This window comes from Dendropsophus ebraccatus, chromosome 1 (genome assembly GCF_027789765.1).
Source record: "Dendropsophus ebraccatus isolate aDenEbr1 chromosome 1, aDenEbr1.pat, whole genome shotgun sequence".
Classification (NCBI taxonomy): domain Eukaryota; kingdom Metazoa; phylum Chordata; class Amphibia; order Anura; family Hylidae; genus Dendropsophus; species Dendropsophus ebraccatus.
The window spans coordinates 27,961,301-27,979,603 of record NC_091454.1 but is presented as its reverse complement, the minus strand read 5'-3'; the positions used below and the strand labels follow the sequence as shown (position 1 = coordinate 27,979,603).

Below are 18,303 nucleotides of genomic sequence, written 5' to 3'. Positions count from 1 at the left end.
ACAGAGGTCATCTGCTCTCTGGGTTAAAGGGGTTATCCAGCTCTACAAAAACGTGGCCACTTTCCCCCCCTACTGTTGTCTCCAGTACAGGTGCGGTATGCAATTAAGCTCCATTTACTTCAATGGAACTGAGTTTCAAAACCCCACCCAAACTGGAGACAACAGTAGGGGGAAAGTGGCCATGTTTTTGTAGTGCTGGATAACCCCTTTAAAAGACATTACATTCATGGGACTTCTGATTGGTTGTGGTCAGCTACTTATCCCCTTTCTAGTAGGTAGGAGATCATTTTTAATGATGGGATAACCCCTTTAAAGTAAAACCAACACCACACCTGCCCTCAGATGTGCGTGATATTACAACTTTGCTCCATTCACTTCAATTGCACTGAGCTGCAATACTACATCCAAACTAAGGACAAGAGTGGTAATTTTTTTTTTTTTTTAGTTGGGCGGTAAAACTATTTTTTTTAGCTGAATAACCCCTTTAAGGCTGATATCAGATAAGCATAACGCACCTGCATTCCTGTGTTTATATTACAAATAGTCTATATTACACAGGGGTTTTCTGCATCCTGGTAGCCCAGTGCATAACCTGTCCTCCCAGACTACATATTTAGAGTTTTCACGTGTATTCCAACATACGCATTAAACACGATCTCCAGATCAGCCCGTGGTTCCTTGGTTTTGAATAGGATAGGGGACAAGTTACTTTTATCTTGGAATACCCCTTTAAATATATTTCAAGGTGTTTTATATATATATATATATATATATATATATATATATATATATATATATATATTATAAAACAATCCCGAGATCTTGCAGTTTCCATTCTCACCACTAGGCCTGTAACTAAGCTGAGACTTCCTGTTCTGTTAGTGATGGTAAGGAGGAGGCTGCTGGAAAGTGATCTGTACAGCATTACAATGAAAGGTAACACCGGTAAACTTGCTGTAAAGAACATCACTAAATGCTGTAAAGAAAAAAAAAAGTGCAGGCAAGATGGCAGCCCCCACAATATAGTCTAAAAATGAATTTTTATAAAGAAATCTGAAGATTGGATCAGGTTACACATGAAGGTGACGCATCCCATCGACCTTGGGACTACGTCTTCATTTTATTTTTTTATTTATATATTTTTGCCTTTAATTATTATTAATATGATATATTTTTTATTTCAAGGCAAAAAAATAAATAAAAATCACTGCAATTTTCCCAAAAAACGTATGCATACAAGGAGCCTGGCTGTGACCTGTAGTCCCCCACACATCAGCCGTCTCCTCTGCAGCTATAAGGACCTTTGTACCACAACACAGGTTGTTGCCGCTCCGCTACACCCGGTCACGTGACCCCCTGAATGAATGGATTATTATTAGGGACTCTCTCGCTTTACTATTTCACTTCCTCTTTCCTCAGCGCGGCCGACCTTCCCGGAAACCAATCAGCGTTCACCTTCCAAGACCCTCTCAGCCAATCCCAGTTATCCACGAAGAGAAGGTCCTGGAAGGTCTCCTCCCGGGAGATGATTAGCAGCTATGTCAGCCAATGACAAGCCGGGATCTGTCCTTAGCCTCGCCCTCGACGCGTCTTTTAACCAATAGGAATTTGAGTGGCGGGCGTGGCCAGTGTGGGGGTTCGGAGAGGCCGTGTCCTACCTTTTAGTGCGTGACTCCTCCCCCTCTGCTTCACTCCCGGCCGGACACGTGACGGAGCGGTTGGTGCAGCGGCGGCAGCTGGCGGGTGTGTGAGGAGGAGGAGGGGAGAACCGGTTCCCTACGGTGAGTGGCTCCTGTGGGCGGTGAGGGGGACACCGGCGGCCGGGGGGTGGCCTGCAGCCTGACTCAGGGATATACCGGCTGAGCCCAGTCTGTCATGGCCATAATACTAGGCCCCATGTATAGTGTCATTCATCCCTATGGCTGTAGCCTCCTGTCACAGCCCTGTACATCTGCAGAGGCCATGTAGGGCTTATACTGTGTATATATATATATATGTGTGTGTGTGTGTGTGTGTGTATATATATATATATATATATATATATATATATATATATATATTGTGTGTGTGTATATATATATATATATATATATGTGTGTAATTGCATTGGTGCTGCCCCTTTAAATCCCTGTGACTAGTCTCCATATCCCTGTATATAAAGCAGACGCCACAATGGTCACAGCCCGGGGGTTAGCGGTGACTCTTGTCTGTGTATTTATATGGCGGTATCTCTTTAATATAACCGGATAACCGCACCCGCCCTGATGGGGAAATATTGGTCGTTGTCATTGAAAACTGTACAACCACAATAGGGGGCGCTGTAGGAGCTGGTGTGTGACCTCCTGTCACCTGCAGGACATACAGACCTGAGCTGTTGGGTAATATAGTGGGGATTGGGGGGGTTCTGCCATATTGGGATCCCCCATTAACGTGTTTCGGTTCTTCTCTAAGCGAACAGAAACCTTCCGGACGCTATTGAGGTTAGTGGTGTCTGAAATGTGACACAGATATAAGCTTAGCCTAAAGGCTCTATTACATGGAGATCATCTGCTAATTCATGTGGACGTCGCCCAGTGTAGTAGATCCAGCGATCAGTCAGTGATTGAGCCCGGCTGCTGCTGATCACTCTCTTCAAACCTGTCAAAAATTAATCTTACTTTTGGCTGCATGAACCTTTCGACCCATGGCTGCACGAACAATCTAGTGATACTCGTGCAGCCCTGGTCACATGATCATCAAGACGGCCTGAGCCGGCAGATGGGAGCCAAATGCGGTGAAAAGTGATAAGTCTCCACCTGAATTGTCTGGCAGCAGCTTAGAGCTCATGCACACCCGGCCAAGCTGAATGTTCATGTGTAGAGGTAGCTGTCAGCTGAGTGAGCATTTGGCTGGCATCTGTTGAAGGTTTAGGGGCATCCGTATGTGGTTGGCCAGCGAAAATCTTTTTTTCTTTCAAATTAACTGGTATCAGAAAGTTATATAGATTTGTAATTTACTTCTATTCAAAAATCCCAAGTCTTCCCATACTTATCAGCTGCTGTATGTCCTGCAGGAAATGGTGTTTCAGTTAGGGATGGTCCGAACCTGCCGGATACAGGGGGAGGAACGCCTGGAAAACTGGGATACAGCCTATGGCTATGGCTGTATCCCAGTTTTCCAGGCGGTCCGCCCGCTGCACGGAGCGGGCAGACAGTGGGAATCATTACCGAGGGTTCGGACCATCCCTAGTTTCAGTCTTACATTGCTCTCTGCTTACATCTCTGGCCGAGATAGGAACTCTGTCTCGGTTTTCTATCCCCATAGAAAACCTCTCCTGCTCAGGACAGTTCCTGTCTCAGCCAGAGATGTCAGCAGAGAGCAGTGTGTCAGACTGAAAATAAAACATTTCCTGCAGGACATACAACAGCTAATAAGTATGGGAGGACTTGAGATTTTTTAACAGAAATTACAAATCTATATAACTTTCTGATATCACTTCATTTAAAAGAGAGAGATTTTCGCTTTACAACTCCTTGAATACTTTGCAGCATATCCTATGGGTATGCATTATCTGGCTTAGAATTTATCCCTTTAAGGGTATAAACCCACACGCCGTATATACAGCAGATACGCAACAAATACGCAGCAGAGTTTCCTGCGAGTTTGCTGCGTATCGCAGCAGTAAATACGCTGCATATACGGTGTGTGGGTTTATACCCTAATGGTTAGACATAAAGCGGGATGGATAACCATAGGGAAAAGAGGCCATAGAGTGGCATCCACTGCCCATAGGCAAAAAAAAATAAAAAAATGCACCCATTGGTGGATTTACTTTTACTGGGTGCTGTTCTATGGAGTAAGTGGATATACCATTCATTTTGTCACAGGCTAAAAGGACGTTCTATTGTTCTCCATCAAGTTAAAGGGGTTATCCCCTATCCACAGGATAATGGATGACTAGCTAAATTGGTGAGAGTCCTATCCCTGTGACGCCCATTGATCAAAAGAGCAGAGGTCACACGTCCCCGGAGTGAATGGTGGTGGGCATGCTTGGCTGCTGATCCATGTCCTGTGAGTAGGAGATAACTAAACCTCATTAACTGAGCCCTGTGGACATGCTTGGTGTAAGGACATTTCCCAGTATCCATGCCGGGTGGAGGGCAGTGATATGGTGTGAGCACAGCATAAGTAATGTCTTAAAGGCGTTATTGGCTGCTGCATGTGGAGATCGCAACTCTGGAGCCAGGAGAAAGCTATAGTGCAGTGTCAGGGTATCTTGTACCTTCAGCTGTGCTGGGGCGACCCATGTAATCCTAAGGATAAGCATCACTGATAGATCCAGTACCTTGCACCACGGCTTCAGGGACGAGCAGATCAGGGGGATGAGATCTAATACTGATGGCCTAAACCATTTATTTTGGCCATGAACATAGAGTACCGTTGGGGGAGGGAGGGGGGCGTCTTTCATGTGGGGTCCCTGACGACCCCGTATTATTTCTTCCTCCGCTTTGTACACTTACATTGGCTGCATGTTTATGGGGAGATAGACCGGCGAGGATAGCTGTCGGCTGTATGACTGAAACCTATTGAAGGTGCATGAGCCCCTTCAGAGTTAGGGCCGTATTACACGGGACGATTATTGTTCGAAAAATCGAGAATCGCTTTGCGTAATAGCAGACAATGATTACACGACCAACGAGAAATCATTGGTCGTTTGATAGAATTTGTACTTATTTTTATTGTTTGATCATTCGCACATCGTTCGGTGCAATAAAAATTCATAGCTGAAACGTACACAATAGCAACGACAAAACGACTGCAAGGACGATCATAAGTAACGTTCCGTGTAATTGGTCAAACGATTTCGGGTCATTTAAGATCATTTATCGTTAATTGTCAGTCGTCAAAAAATCACTTGATGTAATGGTACTCTTACTAAGGCCCCATTCACACGTCCGTGTCAGTTTTTACTGTCAGGAAATCCTGATCAGGAGACCTCAAATGTCATCAGGAAAGTATCAGGATTTCCTGACAGTAATCCGTTTTTACCATCAGGAAACCATCAGGAAAAACCTTCAGGATTTCCTGATGAGATGGTCTAGTATGCCAACATAAATCACAGGTACCCACACAGCCCCTAGTGTACCTGGATGGCCACAGGCTGCAGAACTACAACTCCCATCATGGCCTGCCAGCAGAGCCATGATGGGAGTTGTACTTCTGCAACCTGGATGGCCACAGGCTGCAGAACTACAACTCCCATCATGGCCTGTCAGCAGAGCCATGATGGGAGTTGTACTTCTGCAACCTGGATGGCCACAGGCTGCAGAACTACAACTCCCATCATGGCCTCCCAGCAGAGCCATGATGGGAGTTGTACTTCTGCAACCTGGATGGCCACAGGCTGCAGAACTACAACTCACATCATGGCCTGCCAGCAGAGCCATGATGGGAGTTGTACTTCTGCAACCTGGATGGCCACAGGCTGCAGAACTACAACTCCCATCATGGCCTGTCAGCAGAGCCATGATGGGAGTTGTACTTCTGCAACCTGGATGGCCACAGGCTGCAGAACTACAACTCCCATCATGGCCTGGCAACTCCATCAGAGCATGGTGGGAGTAGTAGTCCTAAAGAGGTAATCTCACCTGTCCTGGATCCTGCTCTGTCCGGGCAGCGAGGTTGAGGTCCGGGCAGAGTGCATTGCAGAGATCCGGGCGGCGGCAGCGGACGGAGGCGCGGAGCATGCGGCGGGCCGGTGGGGAGTTTCTGGGGGGGGGGATGGGGGGCGGGCGGGATGGAGCGGGCGGGCGGGCTGCACCGCACTCTGGCCGGCCAGCCCTGTAGTACCAGAGGGGCGGTCAGGCGGGCGGAGCGGAGCGGGGCGGGCGGGCGAGCTGCACCGCACCGCACTCTGGCCCTGTGGTGAGGTCCTGGCTCTCTACCATTCCGGAATCACGGGCACTTTCCTGATATACATCAGGAAAATGCCCGTGATTCCGGCGCTCCCATAGACTTCTATGGGGGCGTCCGTGCCGGATTTCCGGACGAAAATAGGACAGGATCTAAAAAATCCGGTCCTATTTTCCGGAACGGACACCCTTCCGGAAAAATCCGGAAGGGTGTCCGTGTCTAATGTCAGCCTATGAGTCCGGAAATCCGTCCAGATTTTTCGGACGTGTGAAGGGGGCCTAACAATCTACCAGTAGCTGAGCTGCCCTATCTCCATGCCTGGCAGCCCTCCGCCCCCTGCTGACTCATTCCTGTTGTCAAGATTCAAATATACCAGCGCGAAACGCGACTCATATAGATACTGTGCGGGCAGGTCCCTGATGGTACAGGAACATACTGCCTGTCTGTGATATAGATTATGAAGTGGGGGCACAGACCAAAGGCTGATACATTATTCACCTTATACTGACTCTTGGGGTACTATTACACAAAGCGATTTTTTGACTACTAACGATAAACGATCTCAAACCACCCGAAATCGTTCTCCCAATTACATGGAACGATGATCGTTACTTATGATCGATCTTGCGGTTGGTTTGTCGTCACTATTGCGTACATTTCAGCTATGACTTCTTATTACACCGAACGATTTGCGAACGATCAAACGATAAAAATCCGAATTCTATAAATCGTTTAATCGTTGTCTGCTATTACACGAAACGATTGTCGTTTAAATCTTAACGATCTAACAATTTTTCAAACGATAATTGTCCCCTGCAATACGGCCCTTAGGGTCCCATTAGACAAAACGATTTTTAACAATTATCGATAAACTATTTCAAACAAAATTGTTTATCATTAACCTGAAATCGTTCACCATATTATCAATCATTACTACGTTATCAATCGTTACTACGATTGTTCCGTCTGATCCCAACAAAAGAAGGAACAATGTGCAATTACACTGAACAATTAGTGAACAAATGTGTAAATACAGGGAACGATTAGCGAACTACTAACAATGATTTAAGGGTCATATCTAAATTGGCGATTGGACATATGAATGATTTTTCAATCGCTGCCTGCTATTACACAGGACGATCATCTGAATTGGAATGATATACAGATTTTCTGCACAGTAGTTTTCCTGTGTAATAGGACCCTTATCCCTGGGGTGCTGTGTAACCAGACATGACCCCCACTTTACTGGGGGGCTTTTCCAGTCGAGCTTCTGGCCCCCCAGACGCACAGCTTATTTCTTCCCTGTATGACCCATCAGAGGTTGTTAGGGCTGATTATTATTACCCTGGTAGCCGCAGCCCTCTGTATCCTGGGGGTTGCTGGTAATATGGGATTATCGCCTTCACTTACCACCTGGGCATATGTCTTACTGTGCTATCATCCTCTTTCACATAGACGATCTTTTCCAGGGACTTTCCTGTAATCTTATTAATGGGAAGATGAGGGGAATAGTTGAGGAACTCCAGCTGTCACTTGTCTATTATCTTATTTTGTTTTCGTCTTTTATTACCTTTTATTTGGTGCTGAAATCTTATCTTTTAGGGGGTCATTTAGAAGTTATAACCAGCGATCCATTTCTGTGATTAAAGGGATCCTGTAAGAGTTTCTACGGCACAGAGTAAATCATTGTGTGACTGGTATGGCAGCAGCGATCGGACAGTGGTCTTTTAAAGTGTTTCCCTTCCTGTGTATGGGGGGCTGATTGATATATTTTGAAAAGAAATTGCTGTGCTCCATACATAAAATGGTGGTATCTGTGTCACTGTCGTATTTTTTCATTTTTTATTTGCAGAAATCAATAGTCCAGGTGATTTTAAGAAACTTTGTAATTGGGTTTATTAGGCGAATATGCCATTATCTGCATTCAAAAAGACTTTCCCCAGGTCCCCCCCCTCCCCCCTCTCTCTCTCTCATTCACTGCTCATTATCAGGAAATCTTGACTCTTTTACATCAGTCGTGCCCTGTGTAACCTATGGAGAGGGGAGGGAAGAGAAGGGAGATTAGTCACCGGCAGAGAACAGAGGGACCTGTGTGAAAGCTGGTATTCAAAGGTCAGAGAGGTCAGTGCTGACTTCAGAGGCAATAGCGCAGTGATGTAGCTGTAAATTAACTTTGTTGTCCTGTTTTGGTGCCTCATCTCCCTCCACCCCTCCCCTCTCCATAAGAGAACCATGAAGACAGGGAGGAGAGCTTCAAACTGCTTTTTCATGATAAAAATGCATTTTTGGGCTAATAAACCCAATTACAAAGTTTCTTTAAATCGTCTGTACTATTGATTTCTGCAAAAAAAAAAAAAAAATTAAACGACAGTGACACTTTAAGCGTTAAGTCACCTAGTCATGGGGACCATTGACCTCCACTGCATACAAACCTCATATCCTATAGCTAGATGATGGAGAGGTTGCTGTATTGCACATCTGTGGTACTAGTCTTTACCTTGAAGTCCGAGCCATAGAATGCGGTCCCCATACTGCAGTCTTATGGGACTTTGAGAACCCTGTCTATATGTATTGGACTAGTATGTCTCATGTCCGTGATGTGCTGATGGGTAATCCTGTACCTCTCTAGGAACATTACATTTCCTCCCTATCTTCATTTAAAATTAGTAGTAGTGTAGAACAAGTGGCTGCAAATAGACTGCATACATCTGTCTTCAGTTTTGTATAATCCCAGAAATCACGTGGTTGTCTATACTTAAAGGGGTATTCCACTCAAACATTACTTTTAATACATTGCTGCCCATGGGGAGACTAATGCCCCTATTCCACCGGTCGTCTAGAGGAGCAAACAAGCACTCTCATCGCTCGTTTGCTCCTCGTTCCCCGCTCGCTGCCGCCGTTATTCAGTGCGGCTGCAGCGGGTGAGTGCGGGAGGGGCGGGGGGGCTGCCCGGGTGATCGCTGATCGTCCGAGCAGCCCATAGGATACAGCAGCATCTGCTGCCGATGCTCCTATTCAACGGAGTGACGGCAGCAGATCGTTGCTGTATCAGTCGCTTGTTTTTCAACATGTTGAAAAACAAGTGACTGCAACGATCAGCCAATATGAACGATGTCGGCTGATCGTTGCACTCTATTCCACGGGACGATTATCGTTCGTAGCAAATAGAGCCTTTACAATTCATTCCATACTTGTTGTTATCTATTCAGTTTCCTTCCCCCAGTTCTGAGCTGCTGCTTTCTGCTGAAAACACAAAAATCTGTGTGTGAGCTTTTCTGTCTGTCTCCTCCTCCTCCTCCCCCCCCCCCCTCCTTTCCGAGATGGCTGATGTAAACAAGTCCCTATCTGCAACTTTGTAATGCTGGGAGGCATAGTGACAGTGAGTTCAACAGCGGCTTGACCTCATATTAACCCTCCCAACATTACAAGGTTGCAGATAAAGCCTGCCAGGGACTTAGTTACATCAGCCGCCTAAAAGAGAGAGGGGGGAGGAGGAGGAGAAAAGCTCACGCACCCTTTAGTTTTTACAGTGTGTGAGTCTGTGTTGTGAATCCACTTCTGGTTTTGGCTGCCGAATATTGAGTAAAAATACTATGTGGGAACATAGCCTAAAGGGGTTATCCAGGATCAGAAAAAAATCAAAACCTCTAGGTTATGCGGGGTATTATACCTAGGCTCCAGTTGCTCGCAGTACCACACAAAAACTGAGGACAAGAGTGGAGCTGTTTGATAGATGGCAAATATCTTTCTATTTCCGCATAACCCCTTTTAAGTTTGTTTTCTCTGGTATTTTGCAGCTCTGGTCCCCACTGTGTAACAGGAGATGAGCAGCCGGTAACCATGTGTGTTAGTGCACGGACCATAGTGATCATTTGTGCGAGCGATGATCGTGCTGTCACCATAAGAAATCTGATCATTCTTGTATTGTTTAGGGACATAGCTGGGTGAGGTGTGGACTGCTGTCATTTTATCTGTGATGGGAATCATGGCTGATTCCTGTGGGTTTTTTTTTTAACAACTTCATTGTTTAGGACTGGTTTCTTATACGGTATTCTTCTGTAATGGCCTGACCCGGACGGCACGCGGGTATGCTGGATTTATGTACATACATCCCCCAGTATCAAAGCTGCCGCGCACCGACACTGAGGTCTACGCCAGCTTGGACTTGGTGTGGCTGAGATGGCATTTGTCCATTTGTTTGTGTGTCTGGTGATGTGGACGTTTAAAGTCCCCAGTCCCTATCCTTCTCATATGACCTTTATTGACGTCACAGAGCAACAGTACATTCGCTTTAAGCTTTGTACATGGATAGGGGAGCCGGTTTCATGGTATTTTTTTTTTTTTTTTTTTGAACTGCGGCCTGGTTCACCCGTACAGTGCTTTTCTATTCTCTGATACCGTCCAGGTGTGAAGCATTGATTCTAATGGAGCTGCATCATAGAGGGGCGGGGATTTCCACCCACTGGGGGGCCCGCCTCCAGTGCTTCAAGGAGTTGTCCAGCGAAAAACTTTTTCTTTCAAATCAACTGGTGTCAGAAAGTTATATAGATTTGTAATTTACCTCTATTAAAAAATCTCAAGTCTTCCCATACTTATAAGCTGCTGTATGTCCTGCAGGAAATTTTTATTTTCAGTCTGTCACACTGCTCTCTGCTGACATCTCTGGCCAAGACAGGAAATGTCCAGAGCAGGAGAGGTTTTCTATGGGGATTCATAGAAAACCGTGACAGAGTTCTTGTCTCGGCCAGAGATGTCAGCAGAGAGTGCTGTCAGACTGAAAATAAAACAACACTTCCTGCAGGACATACAGTAGCTGATAAGTATGAGAGGACTTGAGATTTTTAATGGAAGTAAATTACAAATCTATATAACTTTCTGACACCAGTTGATTTGAAAGAAAAAGATTTTCACTGGACAACCCCTTTCACCCCCAGCCGGTGCCCGGGAATAGAGCGGCGCCATGTACGTGAGAATTGGGCTTTGGTTCAAAAAAAAAGGACAGTGCCACTGGCTTCCCCGCACCAGCACTGTTCTATCCATGTGCAAAACTTAAAGCAAATGTACTGATGGTATATTATAAAAATTAAAAAATAAAAAATCTTGAATCTTTCCATCACATGAAGGGCAGCGTTTCCAGTATGTGCTTTATTGTGTCTTGCTAAATGACAGATCTGATCTAAGCGCTCAAACAATGGCCCATAGCAGAACGAGTTCACGTATCCTCCAGACAGTAACATATTAACTTACAGATCCATTAGAGGCTTCTTCTCTACAGGGAAAATCTGCCAAATGCTTGTCACTGGCTGATCCCTCCTAGAGCCCAGCCGAGACGTCTGCAGGTTAGGGCTGTGCAGGCGCACAAGGGGAAATCGCTGTCATAAAGGTCCACACTGTAGGGAGCGGTCTTGGCCATCAGATGGGTGACCCTTCCTCTGGGATGAGACGCTAGTATGAGTGATTTCTTCCTTCTGCAAAAAAAGGTGTTCACACCACTGATCTCTCCTCTCCTCCCTGAGCCATTTCCTCAAGTAGATAAGCCGATGCTAGACCCCTCTCACAGCTCTTATCCGACAGAAGAAGCTGCCGTGGTGACTTGGGATTGCTGTCTTATACTACCAGTAACATCGATCTAATGCATATGGCAGCGATACAGTCTGTGATAGAGGTATTAGAGGTAGGTCCTTTCAAGACTGTTGTCTTTTAAAGGGGTTTTCCCATATAGGGATGGGGGTAAGTAAGGGTACTATTACACGGAACGTTAATCGGCCGAATTGGCCCGATTCGGCCGATTATCATTCCGTGTACTAAAGACAACGATCAGCCGATGATCGTTGTCATCGGCTGATCGTTGATATAAGTTCAGACCTATAATCGTCGGGCGCCGGCCGCGCACCGCTACGTGTAATAGCGGTGCGCGGCCAGCGCTGACGATTAGCAAAGAAGAATAGATACCTAATCCATGGTCCAGGGTTCCTCTTCCTCAGAGCTTCTTACCGGGTCCCGTGCGCTCCGGCTTCTCAGCGGCCTGTGTCAGCTGACAGGCCCCTCGGCCAATCACAGGCCGGAACCGCCGCAGCCAGTGATTGGCCGAGCGGCCTGTCAGCAGAGACAAGCCGCTGTGAAGCTGAAGTGCGCGGACCCGGGGAAAAGTTAAGAAGAGGAACCCTGGACCATGGATTATGTATGTATACAGTTTAAACAAAGGCTGCAAGGACATCGGTAACGATGTCCCTGCAGCCCTTGTTTAACGATTATCGGGCCGTGTAATAGGCCAAGTAAACGAGCAACGATCTAGCAGATCGCTGCTCGTTTACAGGTATTATCGGGCCCCCATCGGCCCGTGTAATACCACCCTTAGAGAGGGGACAAGAATGAGATCGCGGGGGGGGGGGGGGGGGGGGGGGGGGGGATCTGACCTCTGTGTCCCTCAGCGATCTCCAGATTGGCTACGGCACATGACCCACAGCTCTATGCGTTCTCTATGGAGCCACTGGTGAGAGCTGAGTACAGTACAGTCGGACACCCCGCAATGTCATATTTGTCCCCTACAATATTTTAATCGGTAAACCCCTTTTAAGAAGCAGGCAAAGGAGGCAGGTGCTCTTCAGAAAATTTCTGCAGTTGCTAAATGTCTGGAAACAGGTTCTTCAGCATGTCCTAGCAATGGTCCCCCTAACCTGTGAATTCTCCAGCAGTTACAAAATGACAATTCCCATCATGCAAGCATGATGGTAATTGTAATTTCGCAACCACTGGAGAATCCACAGGTTGTAGAACAATGTTCCAGCATCAAGAAAGTTGCCATACCTGCCATTACATTTGCATTACATATGAGATACTTTGAGCAAGCTTCTGTTGGAGGATTAAAGGGGTTATCCAGCTAAGAGCAAAAAAATGAAATGCTGGCTACTCTTACTCACCAAGTCCCCCTGAGTATTTTGAGCCGTCTCCTGTCTTTCTAGCTGCTGACATTCCTGAGTTACAAGTTTTTCTAAAAGCCGATCTATAACCAAGATAGAAAACTACATTTCCCATCATGCATCTCCCTGATTGGTCCTTTTGTGTACTCACCCCCTTAGCTTTCTTTCCTGCCCACTGCTGTCATTACTATTGCTTAATAAACACAGGACTGGTTTTTTTTTCACAGATTTTTTTTTTTTTATCACATCACCCCAGTACGTATTCCATACTGGCTGATGTAGCAGAGCTGACGCGCACGGTGTAGCAGTGCTGACGCGCACGGTGTAGCAGTGCTGACGCGCACGGTGTAGCAGAGCTGACGCGCACGGTGTAGCAGAGCTGACGCACACATGGTGTAGCAGAGCTGACGTGCACATGGTGTAGCTATCTGCTGCATAACAGGCATCTATTTCCAGTTCCATCCAGACTCTTAAGAACATCCATAACACTTACAATATACAGAGCTGTGACACAGACAGGTAACACATGCCTGAATTCACTAACAGCAAGCAGAGTTAGAACTATAAAATTTCATAAAACACAAACCAAGGCTCAGGGACACATAGAAGTCTATGGAAGCAGCACAGGTGCATGGAGATGATGCAGATAATGTCTCCTGGGGGTAGGGTTACCAAATCAATAGACAAGCTAACCCAGCCCCCAGAGAGGAGATTACATGTCCTCAGACCACAAAGGGAGGGGGTGCGGGAGGAGCTGAGCGTGGTTTGAGTGGACTGAGAGTAGAGGATTTTAGACGAGTTGATAAAGATAAAAATACAAAATAGGGAAAGGGTGCAAGATTATACATGTATATTAGACATAGGGTGATATTGGCAAGGGGGATTGTTTAGAATATTGTTTTTATTACCTGGATAACCCCTTTAAATTCCTTGTTTATGACTGTTTTATACTTTTTTTTCCTTTCTGTTTAGATCATGGATCCAAAACAGCTGTTATGTCTCACCTTCCTGGTACTTGGTGCCGTGATGATAAGTGCCCATGATGGGCATCACCATAGTCACCACCACCATGACCACGACCATGATCATGATCATGACCACGATGATGGACTCGATATAGAAGATGACTTGGATGACCTCATTGACGATGCAGAAGAGCCAAAACCAGAAACCAGCTCCCCACCCCCTCCTCCTAAGGTGTGTGTATTGTCCAAGCCTTAAATTATAGTATAAAAAGGGCATTATGAAATACATGCAAGTTCAGACAACTTCATCACAGACTCTTACAGATCTGTATAGACACTTTTATTTCTTTTGTAAAAGGAAAATAACAGCAGGTTAGATGCTTCTAACCAGCTGATAGGTCCCCATAGCACATGAAGGTAATCCTCAGCGCTGTTTTCGGGAACTCTGTAGTTTTAGTTTTGTAAATTCATCCTGCACTTTGTAGTGTTGAGCGCCAGAACACCCCACTATTCATCAGGAAAGCCAGACGGCCGGGGCAAAGCGGGGCACAGAGGGTGGTAGTTTAGCACCCAGTGCACAAAACCACCTAATTTACATATTTAATAAATTATTTTGTTCCCAAGAACAGTGCTGAGGATCATGGTTAGAAAATTACCTTAAAGCGAGGCTGTACCCATAATCTGACCCCCCCCCCCCCCCCCCCCCCCAAACCACTTGTACCTTCGGATAGCTGCTTTTAATCCATGATCTGTCCTGGGGTCCGTTCGGCAGGGGATGCAGTTATTGTCATAAAAACCATTTTTAATCCGGCAGCGCTGTGTCTAACGGCCGGGGCTTACATTTGTATATGCATTAGGCTGGCACACCCTCTCTGTCCTTCCTCCCCACGCTCTTCATCATTAGGAATGCTCCAGGCAGATTGCTTCCTATTCCCCACCTGTGTGTATAATGAACATGGGCTGGATCGTTAATACACCTGTGCAAAGCTCAAACAGCAGTAAATGTTCCTGGATCATTCCTAATGATGAGGAGGGTGGGGAGGAAGGACGGAGAGGTGGTGCCAGCCTAATGCAGATACAAATGTAAGCCCCGGCTGATAGACACAGCGCTGTAGGATTAAAAGTTGTTTTTAGGACAATAACTGCATCACCTGCTGAACGGACCCCAGGACAGATCTTGGATTAAAAGCAGCTATCTGAAGGTACAAGTGGTTTGGGGGGGGACAGATTGAGGATTAAAGCGACTCTGTACCCACAGTGTCCTGTGCGCTAAAGAGACATATTGGCATGTTAGATCCTCCTAAGGGAGAGCGTGAGATGGGCCCAGTTCCTCCCAGCATTGGAGAGCCCGGCAATCTTTTCATTAACATCTCTAAACCACGCTCAGAGCTGAAGGAACAAGAAGTTTGTGTTACGTCTCAGGATCCATACCTCCTTCCTCCATTCACAGATCTTGTCTAAGTGGGGGGCCAGGGTGTGACGTGTCAGGTCTGCTCAGCCAGTCAGTGGCCATAGCAGAATCTTAGGGTCATTTTTCAACCAATGGATTTGATTTGTTGAGTTTTAGGCCTTATTCACACGTTCTGTAATCTACGGATCAGTATTTCCTTATTCGAGTTAGTGCATGTTGTTGTCTATTGGGCTATTCACACGATCAGTAGATTACAAGGACGCAAGTCAGTGCTGAAAAAAAGGGCGTCCTAGTGCGGATCTAGATTTTTTAAATGGATTCTCTTATAGAAATCAATGGTATCCGCTATTTTTTACAAATTTTAACCTGTTTGGCATCCGCATTTCCTTAAAAAAATAGGAATGAGTTATAGTTGACATGTTGTGAAAAATAAATAAAAAAAAGTATTTACAGAAATACGGATGCACTTCATATGCCCAATCTGTAATTTTTTGCAGATTGTACGGGTGGATAGCGGGAGGAATACTTAATATGTGCATAAGGCCTTGTGTTTTTGTTCTGACTTGGCAATGTATTAATTTGCTTTGTGGTTTTCAAATTCATCACTTACCTTTTTACTTATTCTTAGGTTACTTACAAAGCGCCGGTCCCAATTGGTGAAGTCTATGTTGCCGAGTCATTTGACAAGGGAACATTGGATGGGTAAGAAATGACAAACTGTTCTGATGTTTGCTCCATAGCAATATTCATGATGAATTCTGTTTAAAAGGAAGACCTAAAAATTCCATATCTCTTCATAGATGGGTTCTTTCCAAGGCCAAGAAGGATGACACAGATGATGAGATTGCCAAATACGATGGTATGAACTTTTTTTCTTTACTTACATTTGACACTTTCAGATAGGCAGCACGGTGGCTCAGTGGTTAGCACTGTAGCCTTGCAGCGCTGGGGTCCTGGGTTCAAATCCCACCAAGGGCAACATCTGCTTGTATGTTTGTATGTTCTCTCCGTGTTTGCGTGGGTTTCCTCCCACACCCAAAAACATACAGATAGGTGGATTTAGATTGTGAGCCCTAATGGGGACAGGGAGCAATAATTGGCAATAACTATGTATGTAAAGTGTTGCGGAATCTGTGTGCGCTATACAAATAAGAGCATTATTATATATATTATAGCCCACAAGCTCAATGCACAACAAAATCAGCCCCTTCATATGGGAGATCAGTGGGTTTGATCCCTCCGAGACAAATGAACGTCATCTCCATGTCCGTACATTGTAAACATACATGGCATTTTAGATATATAACAACATTCTGCGGCACAGAGCTCGGTCATGTGAGGTTTGATGTGATGGGACATCCACATCAGTGTAATCTGAATACACTGAAAATTGCTCCGGTTCCAGTTAATGTGATGGCTATCTCTTACACAATGTATGTAAAATATGTTATATATTCTAATGCAGTATAAATAAAATAGATATATAGATAATATTTTAATAGTAATATAAATAGAATTAAGAAAAAAGATCATCCTACTATTAAAATGGTAGTCGGGGCACACAAACATTTTTATATATTTCTGGGTCCACAAAAAAATCCTCACCCTACAATGCTCACATGGGGGTCCTCCTGTGCCATCTTCAGGTGCCCCGCTGATCTGTCATGCCATTTGTCCCTGTGTATGGGCTGTGGCTGTCTGGGGAGTCCATCTAAGAAGTACTGACCAAGGAGTTCAGTGGAGGAGACAATGTCACATGGGGACGTTAGTATTTTTTTTTTTTGTTTGTTTTTTTTTCTTTGCAGCCCCAGCAATATATGACCAATTTTTAATGTCCAAAATGCGTCCTTAACGTCCCCTATCCAGAGGCTCTTGCAATGAACCCCATTTGTATTTTACAGTTTAGTTGTTTTTTTTTCTCCTCTCCAAAGAGTATGTAGTTGCAAGTGTCAATAAATAGTAACTCAAGGGCATGTCCTGATGGTCCATTTACCTGCTGCACACTATTTAATAATCTTGCTCCGTTATATTTGTTTGGGGTTTTAATTATTTATTTCTGAGTAAAAGGTAAATCCTCCTCGCATAGACAGCAAGTCCTGTTTATCCCACCCTCATACTTCCCTGTACATACCCCAGCACAGGAGAACCTGTCAAGTACTGTGTATGGGTGGGGTAAGCAGGACCTGTTTCTGTTAGGGACACACATACCTGTTACATTCATAAGCAGGACCTATATTCTGTTACAAACACACATACCAGATCCGCAGCAGATTTCTCGCTGCGAATTTGCCGCAAAATCTGCTGCGGATCCCTCGCCTTTTAGTTTCTTTGACATCCCCCTGCAAGTATGTGTAAGGGTGCCTTTACAAAGACATTTATCTGACAGATTTTTGAAGCCAAAGCGAGGAACAGACCATAAACAGAGAACATGCCATAAGGGAAAGATTTCTCCTCTTCTCAAATCCATTCCTGGCTTTGGCTTCAAAAATCTGCCAGATAAATCTCTGTGTAAAGGCACCCCAAGAGAAAGCCCCGTTAACCCCCACACTGGCCAGAGGATACTGTACCTGCTCCACGCTCCGGCTTACTTGGGGGGGGGGGGGGGGATGGTTGGCGGCTCTTGGCGTCTGGACGTACCGCTCAGCCAATCAGTGCACGGCGGTGGTTCAGCGCACTCATTGGCTAAGTGGGATGTCAAGCTGGGAACCCCTGAAGCAAACCGGAGCGTGAAGCAGGTACAGTATGCTCTGGCCGGTGGGGGGTTAAAGGGGCTGTCCCTTACATACACAGCAGGATGTCAAAGAAACTAACAGGCAATGGATCCGCGGCGGCTTTGCTGCAGATCCGGTACGTGTGTTTGTTTGCTTACCTTGTTTCTTATTCAGAAATCCTGCTTTCCATGAACCTGTCGTATATATCCTCAGCTTCTATTCCTCTGTTTTGTGCTGCTCTTAGCTCTGGCAACATTGGCGAGTTCCCTATACTATTGTATTTATTGTAATAAGATCCTTTAATGATGAAGTAGCCGGAATCTAGTCCACAGGTGTTGCTTTTGTGTGTATAGTATACAAGAAGCTGCATTCACCGCTGACTTATGCTGTTTTTATTTTCTGTA

The 18,303-nt window shown here is 45.4% G+C and overlaps 1 protein-coding gene across 2 annotated transcripts in view; it reads left to right on the top strand.

Moving 5' to 3' along the window:
* The first annotated feature begins 1,671 nt into the window (after positions 1-1,671).
* Positions 1,672-18,303, top strand: part of CANX (calnexin) — a 31,461-nt gene continuing 14,829 nt past the window's right edge. Inside the window, exons 1-4 of one of the 2 annotated variants that reach the window (XM_069969177.1) lie at positions 1,672-1,781; positions 13,785-14,009; positions 15,817-15,890; positions 15,989-16,047. In XM_069969177.1, the coding sequence (XP_069825278.1) occupies positions 13,788-14,009; positions 15,817-15,890; positions 15,989-16,047 (355 nt within the window). In that variant the 5' untranslated portion in view covers positions 1,672-1,781; positions 13,785-13,787. Of the gene's footprint in view, positions 1,782-13,311; positions 13,332-13,784; positions 14,010-15,816; positions 15,891-15,988; positions 16,048-18,303 lie in introns of those variants that run through there. The other variant, XM_069969178.1, reaches the window with a different exon arrangement.